Source organism: Ips typographus, linkage group LG3 (assembly GCF_016097725.1).
Source record: "Ips typographus isolate SLU linkage group LG3, UJ_Ityp_2.0, whole genome shotgun sequence".
NCBI lineage: Eukaryota > Metazoa > Arthropoda > Insecta > Coleoptera > Curculionidae > Ips > Ips typographus.
The window spans coordinates 10,666,131-10,691,865 of record NC_138424.1 but is presented as its reverse complement, the minus strand read 5'-3'; the positions used below and the strand labels follow the sequence as shown (position 1 = coordinate 10,691,865).

The following is a 25,735-nucleotide window of genomic DNA, read 5'->3' as shown; positions in this document are numbered from 1 at the left end:
CCACGTCATTTTTAGGTTAGGAATTAAACGTCAAAAAACATTTGATGTGAATTTGTTGATCTGTGGAGTGATCTTTTAGGGGTGTAATGTTTATTTATAACATTTAGGAGAGAGCCAAGGGGAATACGTACGAAAATGTTTAAAAAATTGAAAGACAAAATTACCGAGGAGGTGAAAATCAGCCCTCAACGATTCCAACAGCTTACGCAGAGTGTCAGCGACAAATTACAAGGCACTAGTGCCCCAGAAGAAAATATGTTTTCCATTGGAGATGACGGTAAATACTTTTAATTTACTTTCTTGTTTATTCAAATAGAGGCCAATGTTTGTTAGTGGAAAACCTACTAGAATTAGTAATTTGGGTCTGCTGTTCATTTGATTATGTATTGGAATTCAATGAAATTATTTTATTTTACAGTGTACATAAAGGAACAGTGTTTATTTGCTTTTTTCAAATGAATCCCACTTGATTTGTAACTCAAATGCACTAGGTTTCATTTCTTTTATTATTACTCTAAAAATGGCTGTAAATTATTAGCTTAACCTTTCAATTGTGCTGTGATCTCATTTAAAATAACTGTTCTTTAATTGGAGGTATTTATTATGAACTCCATGTCTAGTAAACATACTAATAGATCAATACCACACAAGGTTGTATTAGACATTAAAAAAATATGAAATGGAATAAAAAATCATCAGTTTTTGAGTGTGGTTGAACTGATATAGTATTTTAGATAAGAAAGTGGTCAAAAAAGCTGTAATGTTAAATATAAAATATCACATTGTCAGGAAATATTTTCAGGTACAGTTCTTTTCAAATTGTTTTGTTATTATTTGTTGGTAGTGTATCAGAATTTAGTTTTTGTATTAGTTGATAGTTCAAAATGGACTATGATTATGAAAACCATTCTGAACAAGAGATGTGCAAATATACCTAGAGGGTTTTGATTTGAAATAGCTAAAGACAGACTATTACTTTTTCTCACATTTAACCCAAGACATGAAAATGATGAAGAACAGCTTTTAATTTTTAATTCAAGAAGATTAGGGCTTTTATTGATCAAATTCAACAGTGTAACCATGTCATAATTTTACTTTTTTATATAGGAAAGATACCCAATTAATATGTGAATGACCAAATATTTTTTTTTTGAGGAATGAGCTGAAGTGTTGTTTTCTCCTCCTGATAGACATTTGCATTAAACTATTTATTTTATTTAAAAAAATGTAGTTATTATCAGTTTTTCCAGATTTCTGAATGTGGAATAAATTTCACTGATGTTTTTTCTAAGTATAGTATTAATCATCAACAATTCTATTTTACTCAAAAACTATTATTTGTGATGCTTAGTTGGCAACTTACAAAGTCACATTTTAAACTAAAATCTTCAAGCTTAGACTTATTCTTTTAGTCTATGCTTAAAGCCAACAAACAGTGCAGTAGTCTAAAATTGAAACCAAGTGGAAAGTGCTTACAGTTGTATTTTCTTCACTGTTCAATTGCATTGTTTATTACTATATTATATACACATATTCTTACATGTGCTAACCTAATTGTATTTCAAACTCATATTATCAGGGAATCAAATTTCAGATGAAAATACAAACAGTTCAAATAATGCAAACTCCACAGACCATGGTTTCTCTAGTGTAAATCTGGTTTCCCCTTCTTCAGAAAGAAGCAGGCGCCTGTCTAATTCTTCAATGGCCAGTGACATTTCCTTCCTTCCCAGATATGAAGCAAGCAGTTTATATCATTTACAAGTAAGTGATTATCAATATTTCTAGGTCAACTAAGATTATATCATTTTTAAGGATCTAATTACAGTGAGATAAACCTTTGACCTTGTCTCAATGCCAATTAGTCTAATCACAGTTTTTAATTTTAAGATGGGATTGTTATTTAATGCTACTTTTGCTCACATACTAGAATAATGTTTAAAGGTGAACACATGCTGAAATAATAAAGCTGTCATTGATTAGTTATTTTTAACTCATATTTTTTATTAATATTTTTGATGCAATGTGATTCAGAATTTTAGTTGTTATGCAGATAAATAGAAACAGTTTTATTGCAGTCAGACTTAGATGTGTCCGCGAGTGAGTTGGAGGATAACACATCTCAGTCCTCATCACAGTTTGGCCGTTTATCAAAAGAGCAAATCTACTCCGCCTTTCAAAAGTCGCAGATGCGATATCACAAATACCGCGGTAGATACACGGATTTAGCTAGACATTACAAAGAACTGGAAAAGGAAATTGCTAAAATGAAGGTGCGTGACGCGTTTGTGTTTAGAAAATTTAATTTTGCTAATTAGGTCAACAAAGTGGGATTTTTTAAAAATACGCCTTGCACTAAATTTTCGTTTTTAAATTCAGAACCTCTGTTTGCTTTAGTCGGTTTTGGTGGAAACCCAAGATAAGTCAATCAGACGCGTAAACGAGCTGAAAGAACAGTGCGCACTAGAACAAAAAGCAAAAGCCCATTTGGAAAACGCGTTACGTGACGAATTGGATGAGAAACAACTGAAAATTGACTCCTTACAAACTAAAATTGGGTTGATGAATCAAGGCCAGAATGACACAAACAATCTGGTGGATGTTGAAGACAGAGAAACAACAAACGTGGATGCGGGGAAACTAGAACAGCTCACTAAGTACTTAAATGATGCCAGAAATGAAATCGAGGCATTGAATAGCAAAATTCAGGAGTACAAAGCTAGCGCCATTGTTTATCAGAGTAAGGAACAGCAGTATAAGGCAAAAATTGCTAATTTGGAGAAGGATATTTCAAGTTTTTCTGAAAGGTTTGTTGTTTTCTTATTAATGTTGTTTAGTTAAGTAGGTTCAACAATGGAGTAATGTTCAAGTATCTATTATTTTCTAAATTAAGATTATGTTTGTGTAGAGATGGCCCAATTTTGTCCACGAAGAATTTACGGAAACCGGTAAATTATCGAATATTTTTTTTACAATCAGAATTTTGAATATTTTTTCATTTCATTCATTTCTCAGTAATTTACCGAGAATATTCTCTTGCGCTTCTTTTTTATTGGTAAGTTGTGAATAAATACGCTTCCTTTCTACCAGAATCAAAACAAAATCTGAAACATTATCTTTAGTCACTTTTGGCAACGTCGGAAAGCTCAAGTAGCTTTTATTTCTGTGGTTGGAAAAACTTGGACCACTTTGACGAACGAACTGAAGATATGACGTTCAATGACAGCTGTCATAACTGTAAAAACTCATTAAACAGTGCTGTAAAACTTTAAAATATCAAATAGTCGCCTCTCTTTGATGAATTACCTTTCTTTGTGTCTTGTTATTCGTAACTTTGTGGAGTTAAGTTTGACAGTTGTTACCTTAAATGACAGTTTAAGACGTTAAATTTGACTGTTATGACACACACACACAGTGTCACTTATAGTCAGGTGGCACTTGTTATAACTAACTCATTCAGCAGTGAAATGAAACTATGAAATGCAAAACAGTTATACTTTGTATTTACACCTCAATAAATCTTGAAATTCGACCTTTGTGAGCCAAAGTGACACTTTGATATGTTTCTTACGTCATCTGACAGCCGTCCACAGTCAAAACTCATTCATTGTTCTACTGCAAGGTGTATTTATAGCTCCAAAGAGTTCAATTTAACAATTGTGACATTAATAGACACTTTGGTATGTTATTTATGTCACCTGACAGCGGTAAAAAATCACGCAGCTATGACGCGAAGTTGCCAATCCAAAATAGTTCTACCGCTTAGATAAATCACACTGAACGTTGTTTTTATAGTTCTATGGAGCAAAATTTGATGGTTGTGACGTAAGTATCAAAGTGTTCCTTCACATCAGAATTAACAAATTTGGCTTCAAGGAGCTGTAAACAAAACTTAAACTTGTAAACAGTGCAATTCTTTGTGAGTGAGTTTTGACAGTTATGACAGCTGTCACGTGACGCCAGCAATGTGTTAAACTAATTCTAATTTTGTGTTACATAAAAGTATAAGAGTGTTCCTCAACGTCAGCACTGTCAAATTTGGCTCCATGGAGCTGTAAAGACTACTTATAGTGTGGTTCCTTCAAGAAACACATCTACTTGGCATTTTATAATTTTCAATTTCTTAAATTGTCTTGGCATTTTCTCCAAAAGTAAATTTCTGAAAATGTTCCATCTCTATGTTTGAGTATACAGGGTAGTTTGAAAAATCGTGGCAAATATAGCTACTAATCGTTTTTAGGGAAGAAGAAAACAACATTAAACTAGCCGAAAACAAAATGGAGTTGCATAAAGAGTTGTTGGGTAAAGACTCAGAAATAAGCAGGTTACAGGCAGAAATAGAGTCTTTGAAGGGCAGTCAGGAAAAATCAGTAAAGATGGAAAACCTGCAAAGCCAAAACACTAAACTAATAGAAAAACTTGAAAATATGACTGTAAAGTGCAACACTTTGGAGAATGAGCTGCTGAAACTGGAAAAGTACAAAATGGATATTAACCATCTTAGTGAGGAAAACATTAGACACTTAAACCAAATCCAGGAGGTGAGTGATGAAAACAGCCGACTTCAGAACATTATAGGAACGTTAAAAATTGGTTTAAGTGCCTGCCAAGACAATCTACAGCGGTAATTTTGCTTTTTTCATCGGGTTTAAGCACGATTTTTGTTGTTTTATATTCCTAGGCTTTCTCAAGAGAAACAGGGTCTTATTGAGACAATCCAACAGGAAAAACAGAGCTATGAATCCCAAATAGAGCACTTGAGAGAAAGTGCAAAAAAAGGTTTGTTCACTTTGGAACATCAAATATCCGAACGAATTCGAAGGGAATACTGGGCTAAGGAAGCTGATTTAAAAGAAAACTTTGAACAACGGCTAAAGGAGATTTCAGAAAATAATCAGAATGTGGCAGACATTTATTTGAGACTTGGCGAGAAGGATAATATTTTAACTCAACTTAGTGAGGAGTTGAAGGATGTAAAAGGAAAGCTGGCTGCTAAAGAAAAGCAGTATAGGGAGTTGGAGAATAACCATTTAGAGTTGATTGAGGAGAGTAGTCAGTTAAGGAGTATGGTCAATGGTTTGGAGAGGCAAATGTCAGAGGCTAATAATGAGGACAATCGGGTTTATGAGGAGAAAATTGGACGATTACAGGTTAGTAAATTATCAGTCTTGTTACCAATTATTGTCAAATAACGTTATTTTGTTGTTACTATATCAAACATTGTTTTTTTTTAATCATTGTTGACAGCTGAAAGCTTGAAAACAATCATGACTGATGTTAAATATCAATTCAATACTTTGTTATTTAAATAATGCAGGCAAACATAAAAACCCTTCAAGAGGAAGTAGAGCACTTACAAAATTGCTGTGATGTTAAAGAGAAAATCAACATACAACTTTCTAAGGACATTCTAAAGTTACAAACAACCAACACTGAACTAACCCAAAAATCCCGTCTAATGGAAGAGAAAGAGGAGGCGGCGGAAATGGAAATAACCGAAAACAATTTGCTGACTATGAAACTTCAAAGTTTAGAGCAAGAAAAGAAAGAATTACTTGAAAGTTTTGAGGTAGAACGCAAGCTATTTAATAAAGTATTAGAAGAGCACAACGATTTGAAAATCTTACAAATTAACGTGTCTGAGTTGGAGCAGAGCAATAAAATTTTGGAGGAAAAAGTTGTCCAGCTAAAAGGTTATTTAACTGAGAAGGAAAATGCTTTGGTGGAAGTGAATAAAGCCAAACTACATCTAGAAGAAGAACTAGTTAAATATCAAGAACTAGTACGGATAAGCGAAGAACGAGAAGAAGCCATTGATTTAGAAAAATCTGAATGCGGCTTGCTGCAAATGAAGCTCCAACAGTTAGAAAAGGAAAAGGCTGACTTGCTGAAGTCATTCGATAAAGAACGGGAGGTTTACGATCAAATTTCGCATACATCCAGCGAACACGACACAGTAAATCATAAGGAAGGTATTTTACAAGAGAACGTGGAACTGGCCAAAGAGAATTTGGATTTGAAGCGAATAAACCAGGAGTTGTCTGCCAAAGTTCGACTTATTGAAGAAAGGGATATGGTAATATCATACATCCCTGTATTATTATAGTTTTTAAATAAATTGATTCAGGTGGTTGAGTTGGAAAGCTCCGAATGTAATTTACTGAAACTTAAAGTGCAACGGTTGGAGCAGGAGAAGGTGGAATTACTGAAGAGTATAGAGACTGAGCGGGAGTTGTTTAATCGAATCATGGCCGAGCACAAAGATTTGAAGGTGAAAGAAGAGCGAATAAAAGAGTTGGAAGGAGTTAACGAGAGTTTAACGGCTAAATTAGTTCAGTTTAAGCAGTACTTGGAAAATAAAGAAGAAACTATAGTAAAATTGCATAAGGTAAGTTTAATTTGTCGCTTTTTTGTTACTAATTATTTGTGTGTGTTGCTTTTTTAAGTAAGTATTTCAAAAAGCGGTCGTTTTAAATAATTATATTTAGGAATTAGTGAACAAGTTGGTAAAATCTAATAGTATATCTACAATGTGAAAACTACTAATGTGCTATTGTTGTGACTCGCACATTTGTGGTTTTGACATTATATCGACGATATCTGATTGCCAGTGACTGACAGAAATAATCAGACAGCAAAATGTGTGAGACCGCCTTACGACCGAGGTGTACAACACAAAATTTTTTGTTCAAACGATATTTAGAAATTCTTAATTTTTGATAAATAAAATGAGAATTTATTTTATTGTTATGTTTGCTGGTTATGCATTGTTGATCTGACGTTAAATAATAAACTGACTCTTGTCAGAAATATTTTCCATTTTTTCATATACGCGAAAATGAAATTGGGGGACAAAGATTGCTGTACTGATATGGATGGGTGTACTGCTGTAAATGGTGCACACCGTGACCACAAATCGTAACCAGCAACCATAAGCGTAGACGGTGACATAGTGATTGTTAATTTACTTTTTCCTTGTATTTTTTTTTCGGCCGTTGCTATTGACACCCTTTGAACAAAAATATTTTTAAAGATCACGTGACTTTTATTAAATGCCAAAACGGAACCCTGAAGATCACGTGACTGTAAATGACAAAATATTATTTGACGGGTCACGTGACTATTTTCAATAATTAAATTTAATTTTAAAGATTACGTGACCGTTTTTTATTTTTATCTCGTGACTCATTTTAAGGTACAAATGGTCATGTGAATGTTTTAAGATTAAACATGGAATTCATAATGTATTAAGTATAAAATAACCCTTGATGAATATTAAAAATAAACTAATAACAAATAACTAAACTAAAAATACAACGAAGTGAAACACAATAATTAAAGAAAACACACACAAAATCTGTTATTTTTTGCCTAGAAACAAAACAAAAAATGTGATTTGTCAACTAGACAACGCCGCATTAAAACTGATGTTTTCCAACAGTCAAAATTTCCGAATTGCTGCGTCTGGCTTTAAAATTACGCGATATGCCGTTAGTGGTGCCATCTCACGCTGCTTACTTAAATTAATTTTTGGTTCCATTGCCACTGTTTGTCTATAATTATCATTTAGTCTATGTCCCTACTCTTTCTTTTGTAGGCAAGAAAACTAAATATAATTTTAGAATTTTCAAATCATCATCTTTTAAAATATTTGAATTTTTTTCAGAAACCGTTAAAATCATATCTGGAACCTGCATAAATGTCTTTATAACAACAGGATCAAATGTGCATTACATTTTTGTGGTAATTACTTTGTTGATGATTAGTGAATATTCAAATTTCAAATCAATAATGAATTAGCCATAGTCACTGTTAATTTTTCAAAATCTTTTATAAGGTTACGATTTTCTCTTTTATCTTTTATCTATAGAAATACATTCTATGTACTAAGACGGCAACTTTAGAAGTTCAAGTAAAGCAATGTTTACAATAAACATCTGAAATATTTAATTAGATGTCATTAAACGCTTATCGCAAAAGTACCGCTAACCGCTACGATTATTGACACATAAAAAATCATTCCAAAGTTTCCAAATTGTAAAAATCGGTTTATAACCTGATAGTTTTCATGTCAGGATGGCCGAGCGGTCTAAGGCGCCAGACTCAAGGTTACCTTGCCTATTAATAGTAGGCTCAGAGCGTTCTGGTCCTCTTTGAGGGCGTGGGTTCGAATCCCACTTCTGACAAACTTTTTTTTTTAATATTAGCAAAATGTGTTACTTTATTTATGTAGCTGCTTGTGAATGCGTACTTAATCTTCTGGATTTACTGTTAAATTCAAGTAATAATAAGATACATTTCAAGACAAGTAGTATTAAAGCTACAGTTTTGATTGATTTTTTGATAGTAGTTCATAATCTGATCATTTTTCTATATTTCAGCTCTGGTTTCACTCATTTTTTTACGCCTGCAAGTGTTGATTTAATTAAGTTTTTTTTTGTTTCAAAAATGACCGTTATTTTGAGGGAGAAAGAAGTTATGACTTAAGAGTACAATCTGCTCTAGAAGCTTGATCTAAATAGTTTTTCTATTAAATTAATCGCTAATCGAGACTGCCCTGTGTGAGTTTCAAGTGAGGGTTGTCGACGCCTTGGACAGCAGAATGTCCGCTATTGAATGTCTTTTCGTGGATTTTTCTCGTGCTTTTGACGTGGTAAATCATAGTATTTTGCTTGCCAAATTGTATAGATACGGTTTTCGAAGTACCTGCTTCAATTTGATTCAGTCTTACCTTCAACATAGAAAACAATATGTTTCAGTTAATGACCAGAAAAGCAAATATTCAATTTTAACTAAAGGTGTGCCACAGGGATCAATAATTGGTCCTTTTCTGTTCTTGGTTTTTGCTAACGATTTGTTTAGTTTTATTATTGGGTTTTAGATCCCCATTTTTCTCACTTCTCTACAACATATACCACAACATATACAATCATAGATTTCGGGAAAAGAATTACATCGACAAAACTTCTTACAGGCTATAGTATGCTGACGATACTGCACTTATTGTACATGACAAAACAACCACAAAAGCAGCAGAAAGGCTCCAGATGCTGACAGACCATACTATGACATGGTTTTATAAATGGAGACTCACCACCTCCTTTTATGCAACCAAAAAACGACATAAAGTAGTTGGGACTTACTTTTGACAAAAAACTAAAATTTACAAAATATGTATGAGACAGAAATTATCAGAAGATCGAAACACTTCAGATCTCTAACGTATAAAGACAAAGGAATCAGTACTAAAACAGCTCCCACAATTGACAAATCCATTTGTCGACCAATGTTGGATTATGGAAACATACTGAGGACAAACGCAACGGAAAGAACTATAAAACACGTACAGACAACAGAACAAATATCCAGAATCTCTGAAAGACTGCTACAAATATAGGCTAAATGGAAAAAACAATTCTGATAACTAAACCAGACTGACTATTCCGATTCCAGTTTTCTTCTTGTACCCTACTTGAAAAATTTAGTTTATAAGAACACTACACTTGACTACACTTACAAGTACATTGGGTCAACCATACCTCAAAAAGAAAAACTATTGTTTGGATTTTTTTTAACTATTGACGACATGTTCTGTTAAGTTGATAACCTCCAGCTGTTGATGTAGAAGCATATTCCTGTTAGTAAAATACTATTTAAGAAAATGTTATCTGTCGAAAACATCCATTGGGATATTTTCGAGAATTTCGGAATACTGGCTACACAATTGTTTTGATAATATTTGAAGAAGGACATATTATCTAAAGACTAAATATACGTCCCACACAAAACCTAAACCACATTACATAGAGAAATTCAACATCGAATCTCTGGAAGACGAAAGTGTGAAACAATTGTACGAAAGTAAGCTGTCACAGAAGATAACACAAAACCCAATCAACAGAGAAGATGCTGTAGACGAACAATGGAGAACCCTAAAACATAATATCCTTAACGCAGCCAACGAAGTTCTAGGAAAACGACAGGTAGATGTCAACAGAACAAATAAAACTGCACCATGGTTTACACAGGAAATAAAGGAACTATCAGAACACAAGAAGAAAGCACACATTTACGCAACAGTTATATGCAACAGGCATATGCTGACGACACAAATATCCTTATTTTAGATGCGAGCTCTAAAGGCGCTATCGCAAAAACCGAATTGGTTTATAAAAGGATTTTGTTGTGGTCCGATAAGAATCAATTAAATCTCAATATAAGCACTTTCTTCACCACTTCCCACTTCCACTTCCCACTTTCTTCATTTCTCCAATAACACAGCCTTGTCGGTGAGAGCGACTATGTTTGAAGATTCTGACCGTGCTATAACTTCTTCTAGGACATCGAAAATGCTGGGATTAACTTTTGACTCATGTTTACTCTGGTACGATCATATTGTTTGTAATAAATTACGCAAAAATTGTTATGCGCTAAAATGTATGTCAAATCATTTCAGTCTTGATGTGCTTCTGACTCAATATTACGCGAACTTTTATTGTCATCTGCGTTATGGTATTTTAAAATGGGGATTGAGTTTCCAAGTGTCATGGGTGTCATTTCTATTACAGAAATATGCGTTCCGTATAATGACTGGTTCGAGTCCTCGTCAATCATGTAGAGAGTCGTTTGTTCGACCCAAAGTATTACCTCTGACGAGCATATATATTTTTGAGATCTGCGTCTTTGTTTTTAAGAATAAAGCTCTTCTTGACGCGCCTAGAGTATCGCATAATCATGACACTAGACATAAGATTCGGCTGGTATAGTATATACGAAGTCAGTTGAAACTACTCAAAAAACAATTCTGGTGGAATAATCGTCGGCATCTTTGTTAAACATGGGCGGCGTTATAAAAATTTATTAAGGCAATCAGCTCAAACAGCTTTACGGTGGTTATACTCAGAATTATTGGTGACACTCACACATCAAGTCCACGTTGATTCGCTGCAAATTTCTACGGGGGACAATCACATACAAATTTGCTCGTTTTTTCCTATGCTTTATGTGGTGTGTTGATCGAACCCCGTATTTTGACCTGTCCCAACTGACTTCGTATAGACTATACCTGGATTGCACCGCACCGCACTTTATCAAAAGAATATGGTTTTTAATTCCTAGGTTTTATAATAACCTCAAAAATACCTTTAAAACTTCTCCAACACTTCATGTTTTTAAATTTAGATTGAAAAAGTTTTTAGTACAAAAGTGATCCTACTCGGTGGAGGATTTTTTTAGAGCGCGGGTTTTCAGTTTTTGGCGATTGACGGACATAATTTGAAATTTTGTAATTTTTGTATTTATTTAAGATAAAAAATCTTTTGACGTTTTCGATAGTTACATTTTTTATGTTAAATTGTGGAAATAACTGGATTATTATTATTATTATTATTATTAATATCTTTTGTTTTTTTACGTGGTAAAACAAACCTAACAAAAAACCACGTTGCATTTTTCTAGTGTTTGTTATATTAGGATAATCTGGTTGAAGAACAAGACCTGGCCAAAGTAAACGAAACCTTGCAACTTAAGGAATTGCAATTTGAAACTCAACAAATCGAATCCACCGAGTGCGACTTACTGGAATTGAAACTCAAAGCCTTAGAGGAGGAGAACCGCAACTTGCTTAATTATTTCGAACTTGAACGTGTCAGTTTCGAAAATGCCTTGGCCAAAGGTGCACACAGCGCAACCCAGCTTGACGATTTGAAGCGACAAATTATTTTGATGAATCAAGAAAATAGTGATATGGCTGAAGCTTTCAGGCAGGAGAAGCTTGATATGATTGATTCTTTTGAGGTAAGAACTCAGTTATGTTGCTGGTTTTAAGAAATTATAGTTTAAAAGTTGTTCAGGTGGAAAGAAAGAACTTCCAAATGACCGACGCAGAGCTGCGCAAAGTAAACCAAGAAAATTTGCTACTAAAAGAAGAAAAGGACAACTTGAACTCCAGGCTGAACGAAGAAACTGAACTTCTAGGAGGTCAAGTGAGTATTTTAAAAGAGGAGGTGAACAAACTGCAGGAAACCAATGAAAAACTGCGAAAAGAAATTGGTAAGGTTGGATTGTTCTGGCCGAAGTGTCACAGTTAATTTATTTGGGCGATTATTTAAGATCAGCGGCAAGAAAAACTTGATGAACTCACTGCAACTTTAACCCAACTGAGAAAAGACTTGGAGAACAGCGAGGAGAAGTACAAAAATGCGCAAGAGACGTTGAATAAAGTTAAATCAGAGAAAAAAGAAGCTTTAACTAAAATCAAAGCCATGCAACAGGAACTAGACAAAAACAACGAGGAAATCAGTTCAATAAAGAAATCGTTAGAGATGGTAGACCAACTGTACAACGAAGCCAAAACTAAACATTCCAGCGATTTAGAGATACTGGAAACGACAAAACGTGAATTGAACGACCTGAAAAATGAAAAAATCAAGTATGCTTACCATAATATTTGATACAGTGTTGAGAACAAAATTTTTAGGCTGGAACAGGAGTTACAAAAGAAAACGGACGAATGGCAATTTAAACGAAAAGAAATGAGCGTAGTGGAACAGCAGTTCAACGTTTTAACGCAGGACAAAGAAGCGCTAATACAGGAAAACAAACAGTTGAGAGAGAAAATGGAGGAAATTACTGCGGAATGTGACAAGTTGCGTAGTTTAACGTTGAAAGTTAAGGAACTGGAACTTGTTAAGAATCAAAATGAGGTAAGTTCTGAATTTTGCCATAAAGTGAAACGTTCATTGATTTTTAAATTTTATTCTATGAATTTATTTGCATGATTTATTATCCCTGTAAATAGATTACACTATACACTGAATATTTTTTCATATCAAGATTTTGAGTTTAAAAGGATCAACAAAAACTCTTGGAATATTGTAAAAGCAAACTCTTTTTGTCAAAATGTTTTTGTTGACGTTTTTACATCCATCGAAAACAAGAGAATTAGTATACAGAGTGTTTGAATAATTCGGCAACAGTAATAGCTATTTGGAAAAAATCTTTAAAAACAATCATGATCCACGACGTTTATTGTATCGGTTTGAATAAGTAGATAACAGAAACAATTCTTTTTGGCCTCTTCATGTTTAAACATAAAAATGGTCATGTAATCCTTTAAATACCATTTTGGCATTTAATTAGTAATTTTTACCTTAAAAAGAGTCACGTGACTGTGGAATTTGATTGAAAATAGTCACGTTATATGCACGATAACGTTTTTAAACATAAAAATGGTCACGTGACTTTTAAAATTAAATTTTATAATTACACAGTCACATGATCATCAGAATATCAGTTTGAGTTTAAACATGAAAAACGGTCACGTTATTCTTTAAATATCAGTTTGACATTAAAAAAAATTACGGAATTTTAACCTAACAAAGAGTCAGTTGACCTTCAGAATTCCCTTTGAAATTAAAAAAAAATTGAATTTGAAGATTGACAATAGGTCACGTGACATGCAGGATAACGTTGAATGGTCACGTGACCTTAAAAATGCTCATTTTGCCATTTAAAGTAGCCACGTGACTTTAAAAATTAAATTTGAACTTTAACTAAAACGTAAAAAATAAATTGCAGGTATTTAATCTATTAAAACTTGTTTAGCTGTAAAAAAAGGAAGTTTTGTGTTCAAACTTTAACACCCTATACAGGGTGATTCACGGTGATGGTATATTAAAAGTATCTAGAGAACAACTCAATATTTTTCACTGAAATTTGGAGTGTTGCATAGGTTGGGTCCAAACTTTTTCCAAAATATTTTGGATTTTATGGTGTACGGTGGACCAGATCAGTCGGAAAGAACACCAACTTTTGATTTTCAAAAGGAACACCCTGTTTTTAATCTTCTTTTTGAATTCCTCGCAAGAAGGCTAGTAATTAATGTTATTACTTTCTTATACCTATCTTGCACCGTTTCTTAGATATTTTATAAAAAATGGTGAATTTGTCAGCAAAACGGTGCTCTAAACTTTAATTAAATTCTCAAGTCCTGAAAGGTTTGCTGATGTGACCTTTTGTCCTCAGTTAGACAATGCTACATGGTTGAAAAACCCAGAGACAGAAAATGAAAAAAACCTACAGAGTGGTCAATGTTTTTACCTTTTAGTCGGACAGATAAAAAAACTGCAAAAAGTCCGTTTTTTTAAATGGATCCATCGGCGTTTTATGGTTTGTAATAAAAGAACATTAAATTTAGAACAAATCCATGAATACATTTCCTTTGTTTCTGTCAGTTCAAAATTAACACCGCTTTTCTCCCTGGCTGTACCAAATTTTGTAGTTTTTCAGCTTATTGGATAGGAAATTTAATGAGGAGACCAAAAATGTGCTTAAAACAGTCATTTTCTTATTTCAAGTGGGTTTTACAGGCGTTTTTGTCCCTGACTGTCTTTTCAAATTGTGTTTCTGTCAGTTCGAAATTAACATCGCTTTTCTCCCTGACTGTACCAAATTTGGTAGTGTTTTTTCAAGTTATTGGATCAGAAATTTAATGAGGATTCCAAAAATTGGCTTAAAACAGTAATTTTTTCACTCCAAGTGGTTTTACAGGCGATTTTAACCCTGACTGTATTTTTAAACAGTGTTTCTAACAGTTCACACTTTGACACCGCTTTTCTCCCTGGTTGTACCAAATTTTGTAGTGTTTTTTCAGCTTATTGGATAGGAAATTTAATGAGGATTCCAAAAATGTGCTTAAAACAGTCATTTTCTTATTTCAAGTGGGTTTTACAGGCGTTTTTGTCCCTGACTGTCTTTTCAAATTGTGTTTCTGTCAGTTCAAAATTAACAACGCTTTTCTCCCTGACTGTACCAAATTTGGTAGTGTTTTTTCAAGTTATTGGATGAGAAATTTAATGAGGATTCCAAAAATTGGCTTAAAACAGTAATTTTTTCACTCCAAGTGGGTTTTAAAGGCGATTTTAACCCTGACTGTATTTTTAAACAGTGTTGTTTCTAACAGTTCAAACTTTGACACTGCTTTTCTCCCTGGTTGTACCAAATTTTGTAGTGATTTTTTCAGCTTATTGGATAGGAAATTTAATGAGGATTCCAAAAATGGGCTTAAAACAGTCATTTACTTACTACAAGTGGGTTTGACAAGCAATTTTGTCTCTGACTGTCAAACTATGCTCAAAAGTTGCAAAAATCAGGATTTAGAAACGTTTTTTGCAGTATTTGATACACAACTTATATCTGAGATTTATGACAGTTATTTTGACAGTAGTCAACTTAGCTAAATTATCCTCCAAAAACCTCGTGATACCTGTCACTAATCACTGTCAAAATTTGCCTAGAATTTGCAAGAATTACAGTTTAACACAGTTTTCTTACAGTTTTTGAAAAAGACGTGTTTTATTTATGACAGTTATTTTAACAATTGTCAATTAACAAATTGTTTTTAAATAATAATATCGTTAGATTTGCGTCATTTTTCTCAACTGAAAAACATATTATTTGTCATAATTTAAACATAATAATAAAGAAAAGTGACAAAAAGCTGAAAATTCTATTTTTTAGAGGAGGATGCAAACGTAAATTTTGCCAAACACCTGTACATTAATTTCAATTAGTTAATATAAATTTAAATTTAGTAATTTAATCAAGGCTTACAAACTACAAAGTCAAATTATTTAAACTGTTCCTATTGTCACGTTTAATTTATGAGCCCTTCTGGGTTCACCAATTAAACTGACTCACGACGTTAAACGTCGTGCCGGGATCTCAGTTTTAAGGATGGAATCAAACACTGAGTTTTCTATTAAACACTTAAATCTATTAACCAAACAATACAGTCATGAACACACTAAAAGCTGACAATTTAACAATTCGTACTTACATATCGTAAGCTAAGGACTTAGCATTTTCTGGCGGCTGGCTTGGTCACTTTCGCGTTGGAACTACTTTGGAGAACGGACTACTTAACTTGATCTTCTTGACCGAGGAGAGTCGACATCTCGACTTCCTGGGTCAGCTGGTCGCGCTGCCGTTGATTGGTTTACACTCTCCCCATACTGCTGCAATCGGCGTGTTTTATACCCGATTGATCGGCTGACGTAACTTGTTATTGTTCGTCGCCTGTTTTTCATATTCCTGCAAAGCAGGTGGTGATGATTCATCACCGATATGGTGCACTCGGTGCATCACGGTGCAACCTTGCCTCGTGCGCTTAATATTTCGCAATCCTCGAATACTCTTATGTTTTTTAAGTTAATAAGTCCATCTTTTGAATTAATGCATTTTCCATTCGTGACACTATTTTAACGATTTTTAGTTACGTTAATCATAATCTTATACTATAACTTGTTTAGGCTTTACAAACCAAATGCGATAAACTAAATAAAGAAATATCAGAGTTAAAAGTCCGAATCAATCAGTTGGAGTCAGATAATCGTCACGTGAACGAAGAACACGAGAAAATAATCGGGGAGATGGAAGGGTACAAGGCCAAAGCCGAATTTTTAGAAAATGAAAAAAGCCAACTGGTAAAGTTGCGTGAAGAGGTCGAGGTAGAAAGAGACAGTTTAAGGGTAAGTGAACTAGTTCAATAAATTTTATGTTTTGGAGTTGTTGAAGTATTTTGCAGACAACCTTTATATGAAGAGTATTAAATTGTAGGTGGCAGTCACGGATCTAACCGAACACTTGGAGAAAAACCGCGAAGAACGAACCAACAATCCCGACCTAATGCAAATTCAAAAAGACTTTCTAGAAATCAAAGACAAATGCGATAGGTTACACTTAGAAAATAGGAATTTAAAGGCTGAATATTCAAAGCTAGAAGAGCAATGTAACAGCTTTACTAAGGTTTCTTTAGCCCACAACTAAAATTTTCCCAAATATCACGGTTATTTGTTTAGGTCAAAAAAGAATTGGAAACTCAACTAGCCGAAGTGGAAGGTCACTACAACGAGGTCTTGCACGAAAAACAGCTGCTACGAGACGAAATACAAGAACTAAAATTCTCCCCTGTGTCCCACCAAGAAATAGGTCAGTTGTTTAATTTATCAACTTTCTGTAGTCACTTAATACAGCATTAATAGCAAAACAAGAAACATTACCACTAGAAGCGACAAACGGACCAAGTCACTTGCAAATAGAAGTGGAAAGCTTACGGGATAAACTCACTCAGTATAAGAGCCTTGACATGACCAATAAAAGCTCGATTGATTTCTATGAAAATGAGCTGCAAAAGTTGAAAAACAAAAACGAAAAACTGAACAGAAAGTTGGACGAAACTCTGGTGACTCTAAATCACTGCGCAGAACTGTCGACTTCCACTGAGGTGGAGTATTTAAAGAACGTTCTGTACAACTACATGCTGGGTAAAGAAAGTTTGGTGCTTGCCAGAGTTATAGCTGCCGTTTGCAAGTTTGATCCCGCACAAACCGAGGCAGTTTTACAAAAGGAGCAACAGAAACAGACTTTGGTTAGTAATTTTTCAGTGTCAAATTCCAAGTATAGTCAAAATTTTACCCTTTGAGAATGACGTCAAGCAGGTGAAAACACCTGCGCTCCAGCACTTACATTACATACATTTTAAAAAAAATTATCAACATTTACTACTTAATTTCCTAATAGCTATTTATGTAGTAAGCGCGCAAACATTGACTTTTATGCGCCGAGAATGAAGTTGATTTATTCGAAAGCAAAAATTTTGAAGCACTAATTCGAAAGCATAAAAGTCACATTGTGCGCGTAATACGTACATACAATATCGAAAAATGCATCATTATTGAATGTTCGTAGAAAAAGTATTTTTAATTCGGAGCTGGATTGGCAAAGATAATCAATAGCAGTGTTCGAATCTATGGAGTTCAAAATATCAGCTTCTGAGTGCATTAATACCAAAGATTCTAAATTTTCGTTTGTCAAAGACGACCTTAACCTGGATTTAATAAGTTGTAATTTAGAAAATGCTCGTTTGCAAGAAACTTGACTCAATGGGATGGTTAGCAGAAATTTGTATACTTTTGAATGTTCCGGGTATTGTTAACAGTACTGTTCTCGCGGAGTGAGTTTACCCGTACGTCACGAAGGCTACGTCATTTATAATCATATGAATCATATCAAGTTTTCGTCAACAAACCTGTTGTCATATTATAAAAAAGGGCGTGTCTAAAGCTTCGTCACGTTTAAAATTTTGCGTGTATTGTCAGTCAGAAAGTAGAGATCTTTGGCTGCAAATTTGCACTAAAACAACCTTATACCAAAGCAAATCAAAAATATCTTGACCAAAATAACATTTTTTATTTATGAGACATCTCCGTTTGGATCATAGAATTCCGTCTAAAATTGAAACCTAATTTATTTACCAAAATTCGCAGAGATGTATCACCAATATGGAGTATTTCTTTAACTTTAAGCTCTTGATTTAGGTTCGGCATGGTTACATGTTTCTTTAAAATAAATACAACAAATTAAAAATTCAATAAGACATTCTGAGGGATGCTGTAGTGTCTCATATCTCATTTTCAGGTTGCAATCCACTTATTTTATTTTAAACCCGCTGGACAACATTTTAGACGCTTATTTTATTTTTTCTATTACTTTATTATTATGTTTCAAGAAATTTTTATGAAAAATCTATAATGCAACCCAAAAATCTCAGTCTCTGGAATCATTGAAATGTTAATAGATGTTTCTTACAAAAGTAGATATATTTTACTATTATTAACATACTATCGTTGTACATATTGTTACGGTTTGGGCCTACTATGCTCGATACTCGATGAAACCGATGCGCCGCAATATCTGGCCGGGCGCGTATTAAAGTAGGCCACAGTTAGGAAGCGCCACACCTGGAAGATTCGAAGCAATATAAAAGATATATAATATAAAAGAAGCGGCGCCGACGAGAGTAGTGAAGTAGTGTAGTAGTAGTGAATTTGGGAACGCGGTAAAGTTTAAATAGCGGAGTAATTGTGGAATTGTAGTAGTGTTTTTAGTAGCTGTGTTAATTATTGTACGGAGTGTTTTGAAGTGTAATAAATTTATTAATTGTTGAGTTAAATTGACTTTGTGTGAACCCACGGGAAAATCGTAACAATTGGTGTCAGAAGTGCGATCAGACTTTAGTGCGACGTGAATTGGAACTAAACTAACTGGGTGTGTTAAATTTATTTTATGCCAATAACAAGACGTCAAAGTGCAAACATGGAGGCCCAACTTGCAGCTATTATGGCAATGCTTGAAAAACAAGAAGAGAAACAAGAACAAACAGAAAGGATTCGACAACAAGACAAGGAAGAACAAGAAAGAATTCGACAACAAGACAAGGAAGAACAAGAAAGGATTCGACAACAAGAGAAGGAAGAACAAGAAATGATTCGACAACAAGAAGAAAGAATTCGACAACAAGACAAGGAAGAACAAGAAAGGATTCGACAACAAGAGAAGGAAGAACAAGAAAGAATTCGACAACAAGACAAAGAAGAAAAAGAAAGAATGAGACAACAAGATATAGAAATGCGTCAAGAAGATAGAGAGCGGCAAGAAAAGCGTAACGAAGAAATATTGAACGTTCTAGCGGGGACCAAAACAGAAATCCAAGAGTATGTAACCCATAGTCTTAAAAAGATGGAGTGTGATGTTGAGGAAAAATTAAAGGATGTTCGGGAAGACATTAATGATGTTCGGGACGACATTAGTAAAATTCAGATTGATGTTCGGGAGGACATTAATAAAATTCAGAATGATGTTGAGATAAAGCTACGCGACTTAGAGCAGAAAATTGACAGCAGAGGACCCAGCTCTACAGTGATCACCGGAAACAAGATCAAGCCTCCCACATACGACGGTCAAACTTCATGGGCAACGTACCAACTCCAATTTGAGGCCGCTGCAAATGCAAATCGATGGAGTAACGAGGAAATGGCTGTAGCACTGGTGGTGGCATTACGAGGACCTGCATTGGAGCTGTTACAGACTCTGCCTATCGCCCAACAAAGCAACTATGACGCATTAGTAGCTGCATTAGAACGACGTTATGGGGATCAGCATAGGAAAGGAGTGTACCAAACACAATTAAAGGCAAGACTGCAGAAAACTGGTGAAAATCTAGAAGAGTTTGAAACCGAAATTCGTCGCCTTGTGCATCTGGCTTACCCAGCCGTCCCGGATGAGATCCAAGAAGAACTTGTGGCACAGTATTTTGTAGATGGGATTCGAGATCCGGAGGTAAAGAAATGGCTGAAGATGTTCAAAGGGAGCAACAACAGCGAATTACTGGTTCGAGCGCTGGAAGTTGAAGCTGCGTGCAATGATTTAAAGCCAGAGACTATTCAAGAAGAGAGAGAACCGCCAGCCGATCATGTTGCTACATCAATAAATAAAATTGAATCAATGTTCGGCCAATTAGTGCAACAAATGGCAGCATTAGGAAATGGTCAGTCCAGACAGTTAGAACGGTCACGTCCGATCACTAGAGTGGAATGTTATCGATGTGGACGCAAGGGACACTATAGAAGGAATTGCAGACAGCGGTCTTGTTCTCCAAACCCACAGTGTCGACGAAATCAGGACATCAGAACAAATCACCGGAACTCCTCTGCTAAAAGAAACATTACATGTTATGTTTGTGGACGTAAAGGACATTACCAATGGAATTGCAGACAGCAGTCTCGTTTACCGACCCCGCAGAATTGGCGTAACCAGGAGCAGGAAATGAAGAATCCGGAAAGACATTTACCGCGATATGTAGAGGATCGTCAAGTATTTGATAGTGATCAATCGCGAAGGTGACAGATAAAGAGACTACAAAAAGAATGAAGAGCAGCGTTTCTAAAGAAGACATAATAAAAGGACAGCGCTCAGACTCTGATTTGGAAGTAATCAGAAGATGGTTGGAGAAAGATTTGAAACCGGATTGGCAACAGATTTCCAGATATGGACCAACAGTAAGGGGTTACTGGTTGCAGTGGAATTCGCTTCGACTGCGAGATGACTTAATTACTCGCAAATGGGAAAGTCCAGACGGAAAACGTTTTGTTTACCAAACAATAGTGCCCAATTTCTGCAAAGAGAATGTGCTGCGAGAACTACATGACAGTCGCGGAGGAGGACACTTTGGAGTAAACCAGACTTTGGCTAGAATAAGAGATCGATTTTACTGGATTAACTTCAGAAAGGACGTTGAGGAATGGTGTAAACGGTGTGACCAGTGTTCGTTACAGAAGGGATCCAGCACAATTCGGGAACTTGAGAGAGAGAAGATGAAACCAAACAACAACCGTGTGAAGATGACACTAGACCACAGACCAACTGGTGGCAATTATAAGGAAGGTGATGCCGTGTGGATGTTTCAACCCAGGAGGAGCAAAGGATTAAGTCAAAGATGGCAACGACACTGGGAGGGACCTTACAATGTGGTAAAAAGGTTAAACGACGTCGCATACAGAGTCCAACGCAGCCCCAAAGGCAAGATGAAAATTGTCCATCTGGACAGACTCAAGAGATACCAGGGACTAGATGAAGCGGATCGGGACGATCAGCTTTAAGAGGGGGGGGCAGTGTTACGGTTTGGGCCTACTATGCTCGATACTCGATGAAACCGATGCGCCGCAATATCTGGCCGGGCGCGTATTAAAGTAGGCCACAGTTAGGAAGCGCCACACCTGGAAGATTCGAAGCAAATCGCGAAGCGTTTCGCGGTCATTCTAGAACGTGGTTTGTGAATATAAAAGAAGCGGCGCCGACGAAAGTAGTGAAGTAGTGTAGTAGTAGTGAATTTGGGAACGCGGTAAAGTTTAAATAGCGGAGTAATTGTGGAATTGTAGTAGTGTTTTTAGTAGCTGTGTTAATTATTGTACGGAGTGTTTTGAAGTGTAATAAATTTATTAATTGTTGAGTTAAATTGACTTTGTGTGAACCCACGGGAAAATCGTAACAATATCATATAATGTATTTCGAACATCTATTTTAATGCTTTCAGATAAATCAGTGGTCTTGGCCCGTCGATAACGTCTCGATTTACGTTTTCTAGGTGAAGAAATCATAAGATTACTTGCTTGCTTTTTCCGAATCGAATAAACAGTTTTGCGGGAAATTTTCAAAGCAGCTGCAACCTTCTAGTATCAAAAAAATTACATCAGTAAGAATATGTAAGGTCTTAAAATTTCTTATTTTCTTCCTGAACAGATGATAAAGCTTCTAAAGGTCCTCCATTGGTTTTTTCCAATTCAAAATATTCACAAAGGTTAAGAATTAACTGCTGGGCTTGTCTGTGGAGAATTTTTCCAGGCATTTTCTAAAAAAATACTGTAATAGTAAGTAATTCCGAATTTACGAAAAACCAAATGGCTAAATAAAAACCATAATAGACACTCCCACTTTTTTTTCAAAACAGGTTAATAATTGTGCCAATTTTGGTTAGATCGTGACAGCCGACATAAAAAAAAATAATAATATTATGAAAGTATAGTTTTGTGCAACATCTGGTGACATCTCTACTCAACTCTATGAGTTAGAAAGTACAGATGGCGTTCCAAAATCTAGGAACAGCACCATTAATGCCGCATCATTCGGTAAACACCGATCTGATTGGTTGAAAATGGTGAGGTTTTGTTTTTTGTTTATCAATCCCAATCCTCTGACCGGTTTCGCCGTATTACGGCTCATCAGAGAGGCTATAGGGCTTGATAACCAAAGAACAAAACCTTCGTTCCAGTATAGTCAACTGGATGCCAGAAATGATAGTTTGAGAATGTGGGAATGTGAATATTTTTTTTTTTTTTTTTTTTTTTGCTGTTCCTAGATTTTGGAACGCCATCTGTACTTTCTAACTCATAGAGTTGAGTAGAGATGTCACCAGATGTTGCACAAAACTATCATTTCTGGCATCCAGTTGACTATACTGGAACGAAGGTTTTGTTCTTTGGTTATCAAGCCCTATAGCCTCTCTGATGAGCCGTAATACGGCGAAACCGGTCAGAGGATTGGGATTGATAAACAAAAAACAAAACCTCACCATTTTCAACCAATTATGAAAGTACTTACAGAATGTTAAAAGCGTAGAAACAATAGCTCTTAAAAGAACTGTGGTGGTGTGGTAAATAGAAAACTTTATAAATGATTAACAACACAAAGAAACGGAAAAGAATTAATAGTAAACAAATCAAATAAATTTCGATGGTTTTCAAACTGACAATGACTGAAATAGAAGCGCTAATCAGTAAATGTTTTTTTTTTTGAAGACATTCACTTAGATATTTACCCTTTCTGAAAGTGAACAATAGACAAGGATGAAGTCAATAATGCATGTCTACTTCTAAATCACAGGGGGATGACGCACGGGTAAACTCAGTCCGCGAGAACAGTACATGTTATATTCTAATATAATTTTATAAGCACACATACAACTGTTGCATGATGCCGACGCGTTGCACTAGATCTCATGGTCTTCATCATCATCTTCTTGATTATCGCCATCATCATTATGGTCATCGTTTTTCTCGTCTGAGACATCTTCATACGCATAGTCCGCGTCCATACTTACATTTGAAATCTGGGGCCAAACATTCATGAACGATATAAGTTCTTCTTTCAGCTTTTTTTCGTCAACGTTTAAAAGTAATTTTATTTTCGCCAATGATTTAGGATGAAGATATTCTTGGGATTTTAATCTTCTTTGATCGAAACTTGCCATATCCAAGTAGAGCGATTTGTGCTGCACAAAGCGGCTTTCCATAGTTTGAACAGCTTTATTCACAATTACGAAAAATATCTTTATTTTGAATTCATTTTTAAGGGAAGTTCCAACACTGTCATCTTCAGGAAGTTCTGCCATTTTCTTTACTTTCTTCTTTCTTTTCTCAGTTATTGCTTTGCCAATAACGATGTTATTAAGTGTTTCATCGTAGTTTGCTCTTTCTTCAAGCCTCTGCGTTATTATTAGAACAAAACGTTGGGCTAAATTTGTTGCTTGTGAAATTTTGAAAAGAGCCAATATCAACTCTAGATAAACAGGTCTATTCATCTATTCTGCCGAATATTTTATTTGCTGGGTTGCTGCGGCTTTGCCATCTAGTAGCTCCAATAGCTTCCAATTTGTAGTCAGGAATTTGCTCCCTGAATTTGTCCAGTCTCGCCACTCGGATTAAGCGTTGTCGCTGCAGGGGTGACCGGTAACGCAAAACCGTTGAAACGCTCTCATTTAATACACATGGGTTCATATTGGAGCAAGCCATTGCGCGGTTTCGTCGTAACTTCTCAGTTTCAAAACAGGAGGGCGCCAACATTTCTAGGCTGGAGGGCGCACCGGGATAGGTCCCGGCGGCCCAGCACGGCCCTGATTAGATCACAAATTTAAAAAAAAAATAAAAAAAAAATTTGGTCACAGCTATTTGAAAGCACTATAGATCCAGTGACGTAGTAATTTTTTCAATAAAAAAATCGCTAATAAAAATTCTCCATTTTCTATCAAGAAAAAGTATCGTAATATGACCTGAAAACTGAAATAAATATTTAAAATTTTCTCCCGTAATAGACATTTCATTCCTAATTATTTCAAAAAAAAAATCATTGAAATCGGTTAATAACCTAAAATTTTATAGGGGTGTTTCCATTCTAAATGGGTCACACTGTATTATTAATGTTCATTGATTTTCTGCTGTTATTGTGCTTTGCACAATAAAGCGAAAATAGTAATTTGTCATACCAACATTACCAACTTCTTTGTTTTTCCTAAAAGCGGTTATTTTGGTTTTACTGACCGAGATTTTCTTAGAAATGCTTTCGGCATAGGATAGCAGTACTCACTTTTAAAGCCTCTGATGCTCTATCATACACATTGGAATAATCAATTGGGATGACATCTGGAAACTGTTTCTTTTCGTACTCCAAAAAAAACAGCACATTTAGAATTAGCATTTGGGCTTGCTCATTGTAGCACAGCATTTTTATTCCTTTGATATTTGTTTATATCAAAGTGACAGTAAATGTCAACGTTTTTAATTTGACAGGATGACAAAATTACTAACGTGCCTTTTTTGCTAAAATGGTTTATTTCACATGTTTGATATGCGAGAAACAAAGATGTAAAAAGATGACGTCATTCTCAAAAGGTAAAAATTCAACTATATAAGGTGTGTTTTTTTAGTTAGGACAGTTGGGACTTCTCTAGCATACAGAAAATGCGGATGCCTTAGATCCATTTAAACTGGAGTAACCTTGGAGGTAAGTTTGCAATGAGGACCTGAATATGATATAATAGAGACGGTGATTGTTGTCTTTTGCACTTAAGTGGATATACTTAAATAGTGTGCAACTCTAGTCCTCTTAATAGATCACTTAATCGCTATTTATTTACGCTAGGACCCCAATAAAAAAACGTCTAACATAGCCAAAGGTTCTAGCTTTTGTACAACTTTAAATAAATGGACTTAACACTTTTATATGTTTAGCATTCCAGTTAATCACAGTATTCCTTCTTAGTGTTGTGGATTTTTTATATAATGTAAATAAAAATGAACTGTTTTAGAAACAGCCTTAAATTACTTACATATTTAAGTTTTATCTGAATCACTTTATATAAAGATGTTTACTGGTATTGTTAAAATAAAACATTTTACTAAATGAACGTGAAAGTTTCAGTAGAACCAAAAACGAGGTAAAACTTCTTTATTGCTGAGTGTATACATTTATGTACAAGTGAAAACAGATTAGTAGAGTCCGGATTTATAGGAATTTAGCTTTTCGTAAATAATAAAAGCAGCCAACGTTTGACATCTAATGTGAA

General features: G+C 34.9%; 1 protein-coding gene and 1 non-coding gene across 3 annotated transcripts; both read left to right on the top strand.

Moving 5' to 3' along the window:
• Positions 1-27: 27 nt before the first annotated feature.
• Golgin245 (golgin subfamily A member Golgin-245) lies at positions 28-25,576 on the top strand. Of its 2 annotated transcripts, none has more exons than XM_081975866.1 (17): positions 28-277; positions 1,676-1,764; positions 2,079-2,273; positions 2,398-2,807; positions 4,241-4,624; positions 4,682-5,150; positions 5,318-6,076; positions 6,128-6,388; positions 11,473-11,796; positions 11,853-12,051; positions 12,112-12,430; positions 12,479-12,704; positions 16,311-16,529; positions 16,618-16,806; positions 16,860-16,989; positions 17,043-17,428; positions 25,097-25,576. In XM_081975866.1, exons 1-17 carry the CDS (start codon positions 136-138, stop codon positions 25,118-25,120), a joined length of 4,725 nt encoding a protein of 1,574 aa, XP_081831992.1. In that variant the 5' UTR covers positions 28-135; the 3' UTR covers positions 25,121-25,576. The 2 variants fall into 2 exon arrangements, with proteins under 2 accessions (XP_081831992.1, XP_081831991.1); XM_081975865.1 differs by having other exon boundaries at positions 1,595-1,764.
• Positions 8,071-8,186, top strand: TRNAL-CAA (transfer RNA leucine (anticodon CAA)). The gene is made up of 2 exons: positions 8,071-8,108; positions 8,142-8,186. It is a non-coding gene; the product is annotated as a tRNA-Leu (tRNA).
• Positions 25,577-25,735: the final 159 nt, after the last annotated feature.

What these genes read in the sequence shown, in the direction of transcription:
- Golgin245 (XM_081975865.1), top strand. Translation starts at nt 136, where the DNA reads ATGTTTAAAAAATTGAAAGACAAAATTACCGAGGAGGTGAAAATCAGC. An exon ending in ATATGATTGATTCTTTTGAG is followed by an intron (nt 11,797 to 11,852) that starts GTAAGAACTCAG and finishes AAAGTTGTTCAG; the next exon opens with GTGGAAAGAAAGAACTTCCA. An exon ending in AGCAACAGAAACAGACTTTG is followed by an intron (nt 17,429 to 25,096) that starts GTTAGTAATTTT and finishes GTGTTTTTTTAG; the next exon opens with TTAGGACAGTTGGGACTTCT.